The 19,781-nt window shown below is 42.1% G+C and overlaps 1 protein-coding gene across 1 annotated transcript; it reads left to right on the top strand.

Annotated features, from left to right (window-relative positions):
- The first annotated feature begins 549 nt into the window (after positions 1-549).
- On the top strand, positions 550-19,576 carry ALDH7A1 (aldehyde dehydrogenase 7 family member A1). Its single transcript, XM_030003962.2, has 18 exons — positions 550-739; positions 1,051-1,104; positions 2,104-2,169; positions 4,419-4,499; positions 6,567-6,690; positions 8,375-8,507; positions 9,110-9,154; positions 10,162-10,239; positions 11,114-11,211; positions 12,223-12,264; positions 14,199-14,293; positions 15,174-15,258; positions 15,545-15,651; positions 16,413-16,529; positions 16,923-17,020; positions 17,187-17,260; positions 18,192-18,267; positions 19,068-19,576. The coding sequence occupies exons 1-18, from the start codon at positions 572-574 to the stop codon at positions 19,120-19,122; spliced, it is 1,596 nt and encodes a 531-aa protein (XP_029859822.1). The 5' UTR covers positions 550-571; the 3' UTR covers positions 19,123-19,576.
- Positions 19,577-19,781: the final 205 nt, after the last annotated feature.

Here is a 19,781-nt window from a genome sequence, read left to right as displayed (position 1 = left end):
TTCTTTTCACTGAGATTCAAGAACGGTATTAAAGAATGGAAAGGGTAATGCCTACTCCTACCATTAGCAATACTATCATTATTGCTATAACTCCGTTGTTGAATAAGGAGCGCTATCGTTTTTTCCCTGTTTTGATGCCTGTGCACTCTTGTTTTCCCCTGCGATTGGAAATGCCCGACTGGGGGACTCCGCTGTCCCCGCACTCCAGCGGTGCGTGCTGGCCCTTGGGGGCGACCTGGCGTGGGGGACGATTCGGGACCCTACAGGGGCTGGCCTGTATTTGCCTCTGCCCAGGGCGGGCAGGCAGGGGGCAGGCAGGCAGGGGGCAGGCAGGCAGGGGGCAGGCAGGCAGGGGGCAGGCAGGGCCCTGGCAGGAGGCCGGCAGGCAGCCGGCGGACGAGCAGCAGGCGGGCGGGGGGCGGGAGGGCGAAGGCGGAGGGCTGGCAGGGGGCAGCCAGGCGGGGGCGGGCCCGGGGGGGAGGAGCGCCGCCGCGCCCTCACCAATCGGCGCCGGCGGTAGGGGGGCGGGCCGCTGCCCCTCGCCCCGCCTCACTCCGAGCGGCTGCCGGCGATGCTGGGGTTGCGCCGCGCTGTCGCCGCGCTGCGGCCGGCCGTGGCCTCGGCAGCCGCCATGTCTACGCTGCTGGTCAGCCAGCCGCGCTACGCCTGGCTGCGGGAGCTGGGCCTGCAGGAGGAGAACTCCGGCGTGTACAACGGGCTCTGGGGCGGCGGCGGCCAGGTGCGGGCGGCGGCGCGGCCTGTGGTGCGAACCGGGCCCTGGGGTGGCGGCGCGGCCTGTGGTGCGAACCGGGCCCTGGGGTGGCGGCGCGGCCTGTGGTGCGAACCGGGCCCTGGGGTGGCGGCGCGGCCTGTGGTGCGAACCGGGCCCTGGGGTGGCGGCGCGGCCTGTGGTGCGAACCGGGCTCTGGGGTGGCGGCGCGGCCGGGCCTCGGCGGGGCCCTGGGCGTTGCGCCCCCTCCGTTGGGTAAAGGGGCGAGCGCGGCCCCGTTGCTCACCCTTCCCCGCCTCCCCCCCCGGCCCCCGCTCTAGGTGGTGACGACGTACTGCCCTGCCACGAACGAGCCCATAGCCAGCGTCCGGCAGGTAAGCACGCCTCGGCCCGGCCCGGGGAGCTCGGGGGGGCAGGGACCCGCCGGCTGCTAGGAATGAAGGAGCCCTCCGCTCCCCGGGGCCGGAGTGAGGGGTGTTTGGGTGTTGGTTTGGGAGGTGCTCCTCCTCTGGACCAGGTTCGCAAAGGGCAGGAGCCTGTCGGGGTGGGTGAGGGCGGCAGGGGCCATGGGGATGTTGAATCCAGAGGCAGTTGGTGAAGCTTATCACAGCTCGGGCCGTCTGCTGGAAGTAACCACGTGGCTTTTCTGGGAGGAAAAACAGGCTGTTCACTTTTTTTTTTTAATTTTTTTTTTTATCTCCCCCCCCCCCCCCCCCCCCCCATTCTTGCAAGTGTTGGGAAGAGCAAGGGCCTCTCCTGCCCTTTTCCGTTTGTTTCTAGAGGGGAGCTGCAGAGTAGGGGTGGATTGTGACTATTCAGCTGAGCTGAGTGGCCGGGGGAGATACAAAGGAGAGCAATGTGGAATTCATGTGGTAAACTTATGGAAGCTTTTAGTGTGAGAATAGTGCTGTGGTGCTAATCTACTCCTTTTGTTTATTAGGATTTAATTAGCCCTTGATGTCCAGTGAGGCTGGTGGAGTAGGGCAGTCCTCACAGCCTTTGTTTAATAATGGCAGTAGTAGTAGTAGTAACGAAGATAAAAGAAGGTACATGAATATGCGATGAATGCCTACCTTCCAGCTATTCTTTATGGAACAGCTTTTGTCATCTGAAGGAAAATTTCTGCTCGCTTTTTTTTTTTTTTTTTAATTTACGCAGCACATATGGTATTCCTCAACAGTAACTTCAAGTAACTCAACATGCCATATTGGGACCAAACTATGGCAGGATATAAGCTTCCTGTGAAAGTGGTATTCTGTAGTGCAGTACTATCCTCTAGAAGTGTCTTGAGTTGGATGCAGAAGCTTTTCTGTGGTGTTTGTTTTGGGGATTTGGTTTTCCTAACTTTTTCTTTGATATGCTTCTTCGTGTAGGCTAGTTTGGAGGATTATGAAGAAACAGTAAAGAAGGCTAAAGAGGCATGGAAGGTCTGGGCTGATGTAAGTTAACAGAGGCTTCTCTTTTATAATGTATCTCGTGGCAGGTAAAGGCCATTAAATTGCCCTGTCAGGTGAAGATGTAAAAACATGTTCATATCGTGTAAATTGTATTAAAGCAAATATCTGCAATGCGGACCTCAAGAAACAAATGCAGGCAACTTGCGCACATTACCATTGAGGTACAAAGGTGAGGACGTTGACTTGTGAAAAATGTTTGTTTTGAAAAGTCTGGCACATTTATGCAGGTTTGTGCCTGTAAGTCATTGCCAGCAGGTCTGCTGAAGTTCAGAAACTTTGTAGCAAGCAAATTATCCCTGTGGGTGTGTTTAACTTCGTGTTGCCCCATGCTTTCTCCTGCAAGAACTCTGCAGAATATTTGGATATTTAACTTGTGGTGATGACCTTGTTCTCATGGGTGGGGAAGACAGCTGGTTTTGAGTGTGGTTTTTTTGTTCACCAGCTGTCCTGGTGTTTCACAGAACAGCTACATTATTCCAAAATGTTGCTGTGTCAGACAATAGCTAAGCTGTCTTTCCTTAGCAAGCTGTATTTCTCAGTACGCCTGTACAAGCTATGTCCATCCAGCATCCATTCTTTTGCTGGCCATGCCAGGCTTGGTTTTTATAGCTACCTGCTATAAAAGGTACAGTATACAAACTGAAACCAGTGTTTTGTAAGGTATTGGGCATTCTGTATTTTATCCAGCAAAGTAGTTTGCCTTGCCCAAAGAGAACAAAGTTTAGGACAAACACAACAGCTTCCTCAGCTTTCTCAAGATATGTTAGTATGTGTTCTTTTGTTACAATTTGTGAATATATTGGTGAGTGTATGCCAGCTGCTAATGTGCTTGGAAATCATCTGAAAGCAATCTAACAGATAACAAAGAATCAGCAGATCAAATGCTGTAAAGCCTTGTCTCAAAGCTGTTTGTTGTTAGTTTGTGAATTTTGTTTTTTGTAATGAGCTTATCTGAAGGACTTTGCCTGTAAACAGATATGCTCTCATGGTTTATGTATCCCTCACTCCTCTCTTTCCAGAGAACTGCAGTTCATCAGCAGTTTCTAATCCTGTATATCCTGTTCCATGCTTATGGTTTATAATTGATTCTGGCCATTGATTATTATCTAACATACTGTCATGGTTTAACCCCAGCCAGCAACTAAGCACCATGCAGCTGCTCACTCACTCCCCCCCCCCCCCCCCCCCCCGCCATGCGATGGGGAAGAAAATCGGGAAGGGAAGTAAAACTCATGGGTTGAGATAAGAACAGTTTAATAGAAGAGAAAAGAAGAAACTAATAATGATAACACTAATAAAATGACAATAGTAGTAATAAAAGGATTAGAATATACACGATGCACAATGCAATTGCTCACCACCTGTGGACCCATGCCCAGTTAGTTCCTGAGTGGCGATTCCACCACCCCCACTCCCCCCAGTTTATAAACTAGACATGGCCAGTTTGGGTCAGCTGCCCTGACTGTGCTCCCTCCTAACTTCTTATGCCTCTCCAGCCTTCTTGCTGGCTGGGCATAAGAAGCTGAAAAATCCTTGACTTAAGACTGAACATTACTTAGCAACAACTGAAAACATCAGTGTTACCAACATTCTTCTCACACCTAACTCAAAAACATAGCACTCTACCAGCTACTAGGAGGACAATTAACTCTATCCCAGCTGAAACCAGGACACATACTAATACCACATTAAAAAAAGTCCATTAATAGTTGGTATATGGTTTTAATTTTTCCATGATTGAGGCTTCTGTGTGTCTCAGCATTTACTAACAAATGTCAGCAGCTATTGTCATGCTGAAAAAAAAATATGAAAATGTGATGTTAAGTACACTTCAAAAGCTCAGAAACCAGTAAGTGTGCTTTTATTTAAAAAAAATGCTTGTTTCTTGAGGTGAAGCTGATTGTTTGGGGGCATTGTGGGTGGTGTAGCTGAACAGAAGTAGCAGAGCTAATAATCTGAATGTTTCTGGCAATACTCAGTAGAACTGAAGTTTTGAACAGACATAAATGTGCACAGTTGTTACCAGTCTCTGTGAGGCAGGAAAGAGTTTCTTGTAAAGCGGTGTGCATGATAAAAATGAATGAGTAATGATATCTTGGGAAGAGAGGGGAAGAAGTACAGCGATCAGTGATTTCTTACTGCAGGGGTAGAAAACTAGCGGAGTATATGCCTCAGAAGTCACCGATGTTCAATCTCAAATAGATTTTTCTGTTTTCTTTTGTTTTGACTAGATCCCCGCACCTAAGCGTGGAGAAATAGTGCGACAGATTGGTGATGCCCTGAGACAAAAAATCAAGGTTCTAGGAAGCTTGGTAAGGTGTTTTAAGAAGCAGCTTAAGTTTGTGGCAGGTTTGGGGGTGAGGTGTCAAAACTGTTTTTCTCAGTTTTTAATGTACCACTCTGCAATACTAACCTTAATAATTGTTAAAATGCTGTTGTTCTGTTAGCTTGCCTAAAGAAATTTTAATTAAAAAAAAAAAAAGTAAGATTGTATTCTGGCATCCTACACTGAAAAGTTAATATATAATAGGAAAAGAAAGCATAATTCATTCTGAGCCTGTACTCTAGCCGGGAGGAGTGTTACAACTGTTGCCCTGCTGTTTTCCCACTTGTCTGTCAGATAGGGCACTGTCTGATACTAATAGTGTCCTGAAAAAGACCTTCCTCTAATACAGAGCTTTTAACCTTGAGCTCTTTCTGGTGATCTGCGGGATTTTGCAAACTGACATGTGGAGGTATAAGGCTTCAGAAGGTGAGATGGTCTTAATGAGATCTTCTTGCAGTGCTGTGCTGGACATAAAGGTTGAAGGACTGCTCCTTTAAAACAGTTGCTAGGGAAGAAAAGGAGACAAGTAGGGAACTTGCCACTTTCCTTTTACAGGGCTTGCCTATATGTGCTACTATTCAGACATAGCTCTCAGTGAATAACTCCATATGTAGTCAAGCCCATATTGTTAACCTACAAAACTTTGTTCTGCTGTTTCCCTTGATGTTGTTTCCTCAGCAGAGTTTCTGTGGTGGAATTAGAGTGCTAATGTACTTTTGTATTCAAAAATGGTACAGCTTCCCTGGTGAGTGTGGATAGACAGAAGTTTGCTGTATGTTCCTTGGACAAAACTTGTTGCTTATTGCCAGAGCATTTTTCTAGTTTTCCCAAACATAAGTCATCTGTTCAGCTCTTCCAGGATAGAGGGTGAACTTCAGGGTGAAAGCTTTGCAGTAGGTATCCAGTTTTTAGGACTTTTCCTGTCTTCAGGATACATAAAAGGGAATGGTATGGCAACTTACCTTTTCATATTCCGTTGGAAATTTCCAGCCTTGCCTCACAATGGCCTTGTCAAGTATCCAGATGTATCTCTACTGCACTTATGGACTCACCGCTGTGTTTCTTATGATTCCACTCCATTTCTGGTCACAGATAGTGGCTATTCCTTCTGTCTTGAGATGACCGCAGGCATTACAGAAATACCGAGAAATACATTTAGTCACCTTTATTTTAACATTTGCATGGGGAGTAAAATCTTGCTGCAGTCCTTCGAACCTGATTCCTTACTTAACAGCTTCTTGAAAGTACAATCGTCAGTCTAAAGTGGTAGGTGATATCTGCATGATAGTTGCACCTAGATATCAGAGCATGACTGTAAAATTAAGTGGGGATAAATGGGGGACTTCTCAGTTCCTAAGTTAGTGAATTTTCTCACTTTGGAGGAAACTGTCTTCAAATACCAGCTTATTCTCATTGATAATTTATATGTCTGCTGTGTACATCTAACATGCTTTTGACAGAAGGACATAGTTTAGGATTGACTTCAGCTAAAAAAAAAGAAAAAAAATTGATCCTAAACATCCCAGGTAACTAAAATACTAAACATGTGTAGACATTTTCAGCAGTGTCTGAAAATAGAATCTCTCAAACTCACTTTAAGGTGTTGTAAAATGAGTAGTTTGCTTACGAAAAATGTAAATGACCATTTTCTTTTGCTGGAGCAGAGTAATCCCTTTTTCCAATTTATTCCATGCCTGGTCCACAATGTATGCAAACATCCTCATGGAGATTGTGTTTCATTGATCTAAACCTGTGGACCTCATTACTGTTGGATCTCCTTTCAGTAGGTTATTTTTAATTTCCTCTGTTCAATAATTTCCTCTTCTAATTTCCTCCTATTGTATGGCAATGTGACTCCTGCCTAGTTGTCTATTGTGTTCTTTCTTTAAGCTGTGCTGCTTAACTCAGGGAAAGGTGTATCTCTTCTAAGGGAAGAATGTGTATTAAATCTTGGTATACAGATATACCTGACATTAGTGGGAGACAAAATGTATTGGGGATGCAAGGGAATTTTTTTTTTAAATAATTTTGTCTTGCTCTTGATTTTTTTCAGGTCTCTTTGGAAATGGGAAAGATTTTTGTTGAGGGTGTTGGGGAAGTGCAGGAGTATGTTGATGTCTGCGACTATGCTGTTGGTTTGTCCCGAATGATTGGTGGACCTATTTTGCCTTCAGAAAGTAAGTATGTATGTATATATTTTGTTGGGTGGTTTTTTTTCATTTTGTGGTTATGTGGTTTTTGGGTGTTTATTTGTACAAATGAAGAGATGGAGATGTATCTTAAATATACAGGGATGTAGTGCAGCAAAATGTCTGTACTGTGAGTTACTTAGGGAGCATGTTGTCTAGGAATAGATGTGCTGGTAGGCAGTAGCACTACCTAATGAAGTATCTAGCCTGTGGCATATAGCAAGAGAGGCAACAGATTTTCTCTCCAGTCTTTGAAGCTGTGGTGGGTTGACTCTGGCTGGATGCCAGGTGCCCACCAAAGCCGCTCTATAACTCCCCGTCCTCAGCTGAACAGGGGGAGAAAATATAACAAAGGGCTCTTGGGTCGAGATAAGGACAGGGAGATTTCAGGGAGACAGGGATATCAACCAGTTATCGTCACAGGCAAAACAGACTCGACTTGGGGAAAATTAACTTGATTTATTGCCAATCGACCCAAGTAGGGTAATGAGAAATAAAACCAAATCTCAAAATACCTTTCCTCCACCCCTCCCTTCTTCCCAGGCACAGCTTCACTCCCGCATTCTCTACCTACCCCCACCAGCTGCACAGTGGGACAGGGATGGGGGCTGCAATCAGTTCATCACACATTGCCTCTGCCGTTTCATCCTCTTCAGGGGCAGGACTCATCACACCCTTCCCCTGCTCCAGTGTGGGGTCCCTCCCATGGGAGACAGCCCTCCACGAACTTCTCCAACGCGGGTCCCTCCCATGGGAGACAGCCCTCCATGAACTTCTCCAACGCGGGTCCTTCCCACGGGCTGCAGTCCTTCAGGCACAGACTGCTCCAGTGTGGGTCCCTTCCACAGGGTCACAAGTCCTGCCAGAAAACCTGCTCCAGCCTGGGGTCCTTGCTCCATGGGGCCACAGGTCCTGCCAGGAGCCTGCTCCCATGGGGTCACAGCCTCCTTTGGGCACCCACCTGCTCTGGCGTGGGGTCCTCCCCGGGCTGCAGGTGGATATCTGCTTCACCGTGGACCTCCCTGGGCTGCCGGGGGACAGCCTGCGTCACCATGGTCTTCACCACAGGCTGCAGGAGAATCTCTGCTCTGGTGCCTGGAGTACCTCCTCCCCCTGCTTCTTCACTGACCTGGGGGTTTGCAGGGTTCTTTCTTTTACTTGTTCTCACTCCTCTCTCTGGCTGCCGTTTCTGTGCCCGCTGCAACTTTTCTCCTTCTTAAATCTGTTATCCCAGAGGCACTACCACTGGGCTCGGCCTTGGCCAGTGGCGGGTCTGTCTTGGAGCCACCTGGCATTGGCTCCGTGGGACAAGGGGGAAGCTTCTGGCATCTTCTCTTTGATTTCTTTGTTAATGAAGGTGCTAGAGAAAAGTATGTAAGAAGTTCAGGAGTATACTTAGAAATGAGAGACCTTCTTGTCAGTTGTTGATAAGCGAACAATCACCATTCTGTTAAATGAACAGTTAAAATAGTAAAACTTCATGTTGTCATGTTATTAGGTTTTTCCATAATCTAGTTTTCCAGTAAGGTGCAGAGCCCATATAACACAGCTCTCCACAAGCTAGTGCTCTGATGGACAGAGGAGTGATGCTAGGCCCCTTGCTCACATGGTTTCCTTTCTAAAAAAACACTAAATGGATGCAAATTGCATTACGTTGTGTCTTTGCTTTCAGGACCTGGCCATGCCCTTATAGAGCAGTGGAATCCTGTTGGGTTAGTAGGAATCATCACAGCCTTTAACTTCCCTGTAGCGGTTTATGGGTGGAACAGCGCAATTGCAATGATCTGTGGAAATGCTTGCCTCTGGTAAGATACAGCTCTCCAACATCCTAACAGTATTTTAAAATTAGCTATTATCTCAGGCATGAAATTGTTATCAAATGTCTGGAGTTTCTGTATATTTGATTCTATCTCGTGTAAGCTTAGTTTCTTTTTATTTTTAGGTTCACTTGTAGTCAAAGAACTTTGTTTAATTCTATGGTAACCTCTTTTATGAGATATTGAGAATCAGACCTGTCCAGGACTTAGCCAAATGGCTTGTTATTAAAGAAGCCAGGCTGAGGTCTTGCAGCAGTGGTAGTGAACAGTTAATATTTTCAGAATTGGTACAGCTAAAATTAAGTAGCTAAATAAGTAGCTTTACTTCCTCTCCTGGCTCCTGCTTCACTTTCATCTACCTGGTTCACTCTAATGTCTGGCATAGCTCTTGTTCATGTGGATTTCAGTAGAAGCTCTGAATGTTCAGCTGTGGAAAGAAATGCTTGAGTCCCTGTCTTAACATGCACCTGAAAACCAGCCTGACCAAAGTGTGCTGTATTTCAGATACTATAAAAATTGCATATTTGAATTATTTCTTATTCTCAAAGAATTGAAAAGGAAATAATGTCTTTTTTTATTATTATTTTTAGGAAGGGTGCTCCTACAACATCCCTCACCAGTGTTGCTGTTACAAAGTGAGTTCTGGTTTCTTTGCTTTCTGTTTTGCTTTTTAAACAACTGCTTTTCTGTTTGAGGGAGTGCTTAGTGGTCAGAAGAACTGGTTTCCCCTTGTTACCCAAGAAATAACAGTATATGCAGGATGTTACCTGTACTGTTGGCCAGTTTTTTCTGGGACCAGGGCTGTGCTTCTGCTGAAAGAGGGCTAGCAATGCGGTTTTCTTCCTTGTAGAAGATTAATTGCTCACAAAATTCAGCTTCCCTCAATCACGCACTCATGTTTCAGAATCATCCCTTTTTTTGGGAGTCTCAGTCTAACATCAGCACCCAGTTTCTTGGCAAATCCTTCTGGCTGGCTGTGTAGACCTATATCTTGAAGATGCCTTTACACAATCTTTGCTACCCAAACCTAGTAACACCTCAGCATGTGTTTCCAGGGTTCAAAACTCATTCATGCTAAAAAGGAGAACTCCAAAGAATAACTGTCAGAGTGATACTTACTGTAGATTTGTACTTTGCTTACTATATTAGCATTTTAAATATTTATCTATAGTGTGCTACAAATAACATTTATTTTTAAATGCTAAGTATAAGTAGGCCTCTTTAAAATAACTAATTAGTAAGTCTTGTAGCTTTAATATTAACTTCTGAGAACAATGGCCCCAAACTACTTATGAGTATTTTATGTAGCTCCATGAAGTTATGTAAATTTCTCTTTCTAATGGGGGAAGACTATACGGCCAAGGTTTTTACACACTGATCTGGTGCTTGTCTGTGTCAGCTGTGTGGACACACGATGAACATATTTTAGTCTAACTTCTGTGTGAGCTGTGATTGTAACAGCAAAGTCCTTGATAAGAGAGGTATGTTATGTATTGTACAAACTACATGTCAATTAACTGCAAGACTGCTGCTTTTTAAAAATCTAGCTTCTTCCTGTACGTGGTCAGTCAGTTTTAATGGTTCATTCCCTATTATATACACCTGTCAGAAATCTCTGAAACTTTGACATCTTTGATTCTAGAATAATTGCCAAAGTCTTGGAGGATAACAAAGTGCCTGGAGCAATCTGTTCTCTGGTTTGTGGTGGAGCAGACATTGGGTAGGTAACATTTCTTGTGAAGATGTATAGAGGGTAAAGAATATTCTTTGAGGTAGTTCTTGTAAAGTTATTCTGATCGTCAGGAGTTCCCAGTACATACACGTACCTGTTGCCTTCATTTTTATCAACTGGTCTGAAACTCTGGCCCAGCTGTAAACACAATACATACTTCTACTTGCTCTTGTGAGATCAGCTGCTAACAAATAACTTATCAGATATTTAATGAAGAGACATGACTAATATATTCTACTTCTGCATATGTTTACACCCAAAAAATACAGCTAATATTAAATTCCACTCATCATATTCTTAAGAGTTTTCAATTTCTAGCCCATTGGCCTTTTGGACCACTTGTGGAGGAGAATACTTCCCCATTTTCCATGCTCACATAGGACTCTGTACTTGCTCATAGATGCATACCTGTGCTTGGAAGCTATACAAATCAAATTGTTTTGTTTGATTATTACAATATGGAAATACCCAGTAGAAATGTATATTCAGATGTATCTTTGGAGCATTTCAAGAGAAGACAAAACAGATGGTAAGCATTAAAAAAAGTCATAGGTATGCATATTTTCTTAGGGAACATAATGATTGGAACTGATCTCGCTATGTACTTTAGATTGAATTTCAAAATTAGTACAGGTGATGCTCTTACAGTCTGAAAAGAGGGAGTGAAACAGCCTTGTTCCTCTTTTCTCACTAAGAAGCAGCTTTCCTGCCGTCTGCTCGGTCACTTACCTGATGGTTTCAAAGAAGTGGCTCTGACTTTAAAAAATGTCCCTGGTTAAGTTGGTTTACGTGGAAGGTGCAAGCAGCTTTTCCAGCTGTCTGCTCTTCCATTGAATGTGGTGGTATGTCTCCTGTTGTGCAGGACAGCAATGGCAAGAGATGAGAGAATGGACCTGTTGTCCTTCACTGGCAGCACAAAAGTGGGCAAGCAAGTAGCGCTTATGGTTCAGGAGAGATTTGGTGAGTGTGTGGGGTCTCCTCCACTTCTTTCCATGGTTGGAAAAGGCAGGCGAGCCACACAGGATTTTAAAATGACAGCTTGTTTTACTCACCTCTTGCGTTACCTTTTTTTTTTTTCCTGTGACTTGGTGGAAATAGGATGTTGAAACTGTGCAGAGCTAGATACTGCTCCTGTCACAACTCAGCATTTTTTCCAGGGTACCCACAAATCCATGGTACTACAGTTAATTGGGGGTGTGTGGGGCGGGGTGTGTGTGACCATGAATGTAATTGTATGGAGATTGTCAAGATGAAGAGCCATGGCCTATAGTCTTTTGACAATGTGTTCATGGAGAATTGCCCCCTCACCTTTTACTCCTTATAAATACAGGTGAAAAGTTATGATTTTTGAGGTGCTGTTTTTGTTGCAAATATTTAGAAGTGTATAGACATGAGTCCATGTACAGCTGCTAGATTCTAACTTTTTAGTTTTAAACCTTGTGAACAAGATTTTCTCATTTTTCTCATTTTATACATTTGATGTTCATAGGAGTTTAAAAAAAAAAAATCAGAACAGATTGCAAACATTCACCCAGAAGTAGATGGTGATTCTTTCTCTCAGATTTGAGATAAAACAGTTGCCAGAGAAATAAATAAGCCCGGTTTAATTTTATGTGTGGATTTTGATCTCTGTAGCACCTCCTCCTCTTCTTTGTGTCATACTATTTATGCCGCAACTTTTTCTGTTTTCATCTCTTCCTTTCTAGGGATGTTTTTGCCTACTTTTTAAGCTTCTTTCTGCCCTAACAGCTTTCCAGGTATCTTTCTTCACAGTATGTGGTGGATGTAGCATTTGGTGTAATTTTCTGCTATGGCTAGAGTGATGAGTTGACTGTGATGCCTAAAACTTCTTGTCTGTCCAGAAAAATACGTTTAATGAAACTTGGCTCTAGTTAGAGGTGGCCTTACTGCGTGAGGTGCATTGAATACAGGTGTGTGTGACATAACTTGTTTTGTGTGTTTTTTTATTAGGTCGGAGTCTGCTGGAACTGGGAGGAAACAATGCCATTATTGGTAATATGCTCTGTAGATATTCAGTCTGTCCTGGTTTCAGCTGGGATAGAGTTAATTGTCTTCCTAGTAGCTGGTATAGTGCTATGTTTTTGAGTTAGGTATGAGAAGAATGTTGATAACCCACTTATGTTTTCAGTTGTTGCTAAGTAATCTTTATAAAAAGTCAAGGATTTTTCAGCTTCTGATGGCCAGCCAGCAGGAAGGCTGGAGGGGCACAAGAAGCTGGGAGGGGACACAGCTAGGACAGTTGACCCAAAGTGGCCAACGGGGTATTCCATACCATGTGACATCACATCTAGTATATAAACTGGGGGGAGTGGGGGTGGGGGGATTGCTGCTCGGGGACTAACTGGGCATCGATCAGCAGGGTGGTGAACAATTGCATTGTGCATCATGTGTATATTCCAATCCTTTTATTATTACTATTGTCATTTTATTAGTGTTATTAGTTTCTTTTCTGTTCAGTTAAACCGTTCTTATCTCAACCCACGAGTTTTACTTCTTTTCCGAATTCTTTCCCCCATCCCACTGCGGGGGGGGGGGGGGGGGGGGCAGGAGGTGAGTGAGCAGCTGCATGATGCTTAGTTGCTGGCTGGGGTTAAACCATGATAAGTCCCATAGATGATATTTGGAAGTTAGTATACAAATGTTTGTAGCAAATTGTCGTGTGTCCCCCATCCCCTCCCCGGGGGTTTAAAAAGTACATAGTAGGATGTTGGGTTTTTTTCCATCTTCAGTATTGTGGAGGGGTAGTGTTTTAAGATAAAAAATGAAAGTTCAAGCTCTTACATGTATTTGTGTTTGAAGTGAAGAAGGGAATGAGAGAAGTAGGAAGCTTCAGTAATGGGATGTGGACAATGCTAAATAAATTTAATTTTAGAATAGTTCTAATCTCGCGAACACATTTTTAGCATTTTAGAATATAAGTACATGTATATAGTCTTAAGACGAAAGGAAAGCATGCAGATGTTTATTTCAGTAGCACATTGTGCAGGTTTAAGTAGCTTAGGGTATGATCTGGTTGACAGATAAACATAGCTTTAATACTGTGAAGATGAGCATTGTGGCAGGAAGAACATATAAGCTAGATAAATACCTAAATTGCTGTCCTGTTGTGTTGTAGCCTTGTGTTGCATCTTTCTCATATTCTGAACAAGTGTAATTGCCTATGTAGAATATTAAGCTCTTTTGAAAATCATATTTGAGTAGGTTTTTCTTTTTTTCCTGTTGTGCTTTGCAGCCAGTAGCATAAACTTGCTTTATACTTGGAAAATTGTTTCCTTTTTCATATTAAAGTCCTGTTTTTTCTGGAATTGGCTTTGAATGATGGCATAAACATTGTTTGATTGGACTTTGTCGCAAATGTAATAATTTTGGATACGTAGAGAATTCTGTGGGACTGGCTAAGCTGACTGATATTTTGGGGATCCTTTGACGCCTGTACATACTAGCTTGCTTTAAACATCCCAGTGTCATCTAAGCCAGATGAATTTGTTCAGCTCACTTATATTTTACATTATTGTGTACCTGTGTGTTTTAGCTACTTTTTTTATATGCCATTTGGATACACTTTACCATTGTTTCTTTATGCTGCTAGAGTTCTCGGTGAGAGAAGGACAAGGTGAAGAAACAGCAAGAAATTGCTCGTAGTTTCTTGAATTAAAATGAAGCTGAAGTTCTTTGTAAGCTTTATTGCAAAAGGCTCTCTTCAGTAGTTCAGACCTACATTTATGTCCAGTTTTCTGTGTCTAATTCCAGGTGTGAAAGTAATAGGAGTTTTGAAGTGTTTCTGTAGATGTTGGTGTGCTATGCTAGTGTGACTTTTCCCAATGCTTCTTGACCAGCCTGTCAGTTTATTATATTGTTTAGTGTCCTAAGTCTTGTGAAGTGCCTGTTTACTTTAGTAACACGCTGATGTTTTAATTTTTGTTAAGTGTTTGAAGATGCAGATCTGAACCTAGTCATCCCATCTGCTCTATTTGCTGCTGTGGGAACAGCGGGTCAGAGGTGCACAACTGCTAGAAGGCTGGTGAGTAAACATGTATTGTCTGGTTTGGGTAGTTCTGAATTTAAATTTAATTTCAAATTAGCTCAGGAAATGCCTAGCAAGTCCTAACATTATGGAGAGCAACAAATAATCTTTGAAACACATTTTTACTTTGTCAAAAATCAGTATGATGCAAAAATAAGATGGTAGTTTGTCATTCCACTATAATTCTAGCTCTAAAGAGTTTCTTCGTATGTGTTTCTAAGTGTCCCAGGTGCTAAAACTCAGGAAAATAAAACTTACCATACTTCCTGTATTTCTCTTTCTTTTTGTTGCCAGAGCTTCTTTGCTTTTGCCTGCTACGAATTTTGATGCGGGGTTTAGATTTCAGCAAAGCAAGGGTCTATGTGTTGCTTACTTTATCATTAATTTTTAACCAATCATTTTCAATAAGTTTAAAGGTGTTACAATGTCAGTCTGTGTCTGTATAGTCTTTCCAAAGTTGGGTTGATTAGGTAACTATTCATCAAAATTAATGCGGGTTAACTTTGGGTGTATGGGAAGAGCAGTGATTCCTCACGTTACAGCAATAAAAATCACTTGAGTATTTGTCCTAAAACACTTAACTGATGAGTTTACAGAACACACTGATACCATTGATCTGAGATGGGGTAAAATTAAAACAGGTTTTTGTTTATTTGCTGCTTTTAAGTCTTGATGATGAAGATTTTAAATCTTCATTTCATGGTGTTGGTGCTGTTTTGAGGCCTTGCTCATGTGTTTATTTTTAACTTTGGGATTTGCTGAATATGAGCAACACTATCTCCACGCTTCATTCAGCCCTCTTCAAAGTGCAGCGGTACTTCAGGAATAGTTACATAGGCTGAGCTGTCTTACAACCTTCTTACCACATTTTGTTTAGTTCCTCCATGAAAGCATCCATGATGAGGTGGTGGCAAAGCTTGCTCAGGCCTATGCCCAGGTCCGCATTGGTGATCCGTGGGATCGTAAGTAGCTATTTTCAACTCATGAGTTTAGGAGACAAGATTCCATTTGTTTCTTTCTGTTAAATACCGAAGAGATTATGGATCAAAGCTATCTAATTTTAGCAGTTTACCAGAGAGTGGGGATAACTAGTTTTGTTTAGAATACAAACTCTGAAAGGGAGTTGAAGAATCCAGCTAATACTGCGCATCTTGGGCAGATTAAATAATTACTCCCAAAATGTCATAAGAATATTTGCAAACATATATAGTTTTGCTGAAAGTATGTCTTTGGATCTTTTGTTTTTAGCTGACACTCTGTATGGGCCTCTTCATACCAAAGAAGCAGTGAAAATGTTCCTTGATGCAGTAGAACAAGCAAAACAACAGGGTGGCTCTGTGGTCTATGGTGGAAAGGTGACTTACTTTTATTTTCCCTGCTACATTTAGTGCTCTAGGAAAAAAAATACAGTAACATGGTGGCTTAGGCCAAGATTGTACCTCAGTTTGTCCTGTCAGCCACTATAGGGTATTAAGGTAGTCGGTCTGAGAATGTTTGAATAGCAATCCTGTCTTTAGGGTAAAGATGGATCTACTTGGAAGCTACCTTCTCCTCCAAGAAATGGCTAAGAGCTTTTGGCTGTTCCTTGCACTACTCCCTAGTCACAGGTGATAGTGAAAATACAAACAGCAATGTAGATGGTGAATATCAAACATGTAACAAGAAAAATTGCTGTTCTGTCCCTGGATTCATAGTATCAAACTTCAGGAAATACTGAAGAATCAAGAGAGCCACTTGTACATCTTCATCATATGGGATGTTTAATTCTCATGGGCTTAACATTCTGGGAAATCTAGTCTTTCACTGGCACCTACTTTCTTCCTAATACCTTTAAAGTTCTAATCAGCTTACAAGTAGGAATAAGGAAGTATTTTTTGTCAGCTGCTAGACTTCAAGATTTGATTACCTCCTTAGTAGACTTAAGTTATGCTTCTGTATTTTAAATACTTAAATGAGTAAAATTTAAGTTACCTACTCAGATGACCTAACCTTCTATTTCTGATTGCTAGGCACAACTATAGTAATCAGACCATGAAAGATTTCTTTCCTACCCTAGTACTAAGAAGGATGCTGGTTTGAACTTACTCAGTTGTTTCTTCTTTTATGTGTTTTGAAGGTCATAAATCGCCCTGGAAACTATGTTGAACCAACCATTGTGACTGGCCTTCCTCATAATGCACCCATTGTCCACACTGAGACATTTGCTCCTATACTGTATGTGCTGAAATTTAAGGTAAAATAACAATGGGGAATTAGTCATGTGTCAAGGATGCTAACAGAAGAGTCAGGAGAGAGATTTCAGATGCATGTCATGTTAATGTAATTGTCCCAGCACTTCAAGAAGTGGTAACAGTTGTTCTGCACTGTGGGATATCCACTGTAATAGCTTACATCACTGTATAGCTACATTTGCGCATTTTCTGTGAAGAGCACTGGAGTTAAGGTGAGAGTTTGTACAGGAATAGATTTTCATTGTTCATGTCAACCTGCTCAAAAGCAGCTTGTGTGTTTTGTGCAGTGGTGGAGGTATCCTATCCCTGACGTGGTGCATGTTTGCATTATGGCTGTATGTAACTGCTTTGCTTTGAATGTTTGTGGCTTAACCATTGACACATGCTTCTTTTAGGAGGAAGAGGAGGTTTTTGCCTGGAATAATGAAGTAAACCAAGGTCTTTCCAGCAGTATCTTTACTAAGGATTTGGGAAGGATTTTCCGCTGGCTTGGGTATAATTTAAATTCTTTTTCTACCTTCTTGAAGCATAAAATCACAGTCTTTCATGTATTTTGTAAACCTGTGCACAATGCTAGCTGAGCATTTTACAGCCCTCATTTTAGGGAAGGAGCCTTTCCTGATCCTGAGAAGTAATTGTGTCTTATCTTTTGTTTGTAGGCCAAAGGGATCCGACTGTGGCATTGTGAATGTCAACATCCCAACCAGTGGGGCTGAGATTGGAGGTGCTTTTGGTATGTTACTTATGCTTTTTTCTTTATCCTTTAAATGATGAAATCTTCTAGCATCAGGTCTAGAGGCTTGGTATTATTCCTCAGGATTCACTTTTTTTAAAGCTGAGGGGGGATTTTTTTTTTTTTTTCTAATGACTCTGGAAGAGAATAAAGCATTGCCATTGTAAAATTAGCATAATTTAGGTCTCCTCATCTTATTTTTCAAGGTTTTAATGAGTCCATTTAAATGACTAAATCTGAAGAAATCAATGAAGTTAATTTTTAATTATACTGCTTTAGCAGAAAGCAAATTGATAAGAGGTAGTTGGATTTGAGCTTCTAAAAATATCTGTATTTGGTTATTCCATGTATCATTTTCCCCGCCCCCACCAAGGGAATGTAACTCGGAAGTATGTTCTGAATGCATTTAGAGATGTGACTGAGTAGAATACTGTTTAAACCAGTTTTAATTAAAACATTAAGCATTTTTGTGGTGTGTGTTTGCATGTGTATATAAAAATTACAGCATAAAGTATTTTTGTGAGAAAGTCTTTCAATACATTTTTGCCTTTATTTCTCTTTTTTGTATATATTGAAGGAAGCGGGGGGGAGGCAAGAAGAAATATTCACCTTACCATTTAAACAGCACAAGAACCAGCACATTCTTGTACTCTTGTCTCATGTTAAAATATCTTTAAAACAACATCCTCTGGTGCCAGCATGATGAGGCTTTCAACTCCGGGCAGATATTTTTTGGATCAAGCATGAGGAGAGAGCTAGCTGTGTGTGTTGTATGTGGTGGTGTTCTGGTAACTTATTTCAGATACAGAACAATGCCAAAGGAATATTTTTTCCCATGAATTTTTATAAAATGTCTCACCTCCTGGAGTTAGTCCAGATTCCCATGTTCCAAAAAAATTTCAAGTTTTCATTTATAACCTTTTTCCTACAGGTGGTGAAAAGCACACTGGTGGGGGAAGAGAATCTGGAAGTGATTCGTGGAAACTTTATATGAGACGGTCTACTTGGTAAGACAGACTTATTATATTTTAAATAAATGTAAATTACATGTAAACTTGCAAAAGTTCAAACCGTATAAATCCTTGACTACAGGAGGTTATCTTCGCTAAATGTGAGATAACCATATAGGAGTGTAATTGCCTTTTCTTCATGCAAGAATTTACATCTGTGTTTCTGGTAGAAAATGATTTGAAGGGTCTAGATAAAGACCTTTCTTTACTCATTGTTCCTCAAAAGGGACAAAAAAAAAAAGCTGTTTTTTCCCCTCTTGCCTGATTTTAAACTCTGCTAAAAAGTAAATTACTGAAACTTGTCAGGAAATACATGAAGTGGCAACCACAGTGAGGGGGCCCCTATTGCCAGTGGTGCGTGATTTCGCTCTGTGTTGGGTATCTATCCATAAATCTCCTGACAGCCTGTAGTGGTTGACCATTCCCACTCTCTGCTGGCCTCCCTAGCCGTTACCTGTGCTAGATTTGGTTTCCATGCAAAGGCTTATGAAAGTGAGAACTCCCACCTTGATTCTTCTGTATGGATATTCTCCTAGTACGAGATTAAATAGAGAATGATACTTCACTTTCTCTTTGATCTCTCAAGGAAGAGATAATGGGGCATGTGGTCTTTCCCTGTATGTAGTTACTATACTGAAAACTGGAGTAAAGTCAGTTCGTAACTTTAAATAGGCAAACTGCTTACAGGTCTTTTGTATACATGTCACAGAAATTAGAAGCCTTGTACATAGGAAATGGACTGCATAATCTTGTCTCAGTGATCAAGCCTGGTCTCTAAATACTTGTTTTTCTTCCAGTACAATCAACTACAGCAAGGATTTACCTTTGGCTCAAGGAATCAAGTTTCAGTAACAGCCTTATGAACAGCCATGTAATGAATTCTAGCATTTCAGAACCAAGCACCTTCCGAGCCTCATGGTGAAGAAGATTAATTATGTAAAACTTATCTGCAGCAAAGATACCAATTCTGTCAAAAAATCAGCTACTCTAAAATTGCTTCACTTTCAATGTATGAAATTACTACTTTAGTCTTCGAATGAGAAATATGTGGTCTTTGGGAAGGAGGCAGGGTGACTGAAACTAACCAATTTGGATTCAGGTGGCCTGGATAATCTGGTGCCTTATCACTATGTTTCAGTATCAACACTGCCTGTATCCCCTGCCTCCCCACCACTTGCTGATATTTCCAGCTAGTATATCTAGGCTTCAAACTATGTGCTGAGTTTCCTACAGATAACTGGTGCTGTGGGGGGTGGCCAGTACAGGGCTATTTTTCAATGCATAAATAAATGTACATTTTATGAGATACCTTGGGCTTCTAGGGTTTTTTGTTCATTGTTCTGGAGCAGCAGCATTCAGCTGACTGTCTGTTTTCACAGACTGAGCTGCTAGCTGGGAGAAGTATCACTGGGCTGAAAAGACTGCTTTAGTTTTCCTGCCTTTCCTTCAGGAAGGAGACTTTCACCCTGTGTGTTGGGAGGCAAGAGGTAAGAACAAGGGCTAATGCAGCC

The sequence above is a fragment of the Aquila chrysaetos genome, chromosome Z (assembly GCF_900496995.4).
Source record: "Aquila chrysaetos chrysaetos chromosome Z, bAquChr1.4, whole genome shotgun sequence".
Taxonomy (NCBI): domain Eukaryota; kingdom Metazoa; phylum Chordata; class Aves; order Accipitriformes; family Accipitridae; genus Aquila; species Aquila chrysaetos.
This window is presented reverse-complemented; position numbering and strand designations above follow the sequence as displayed.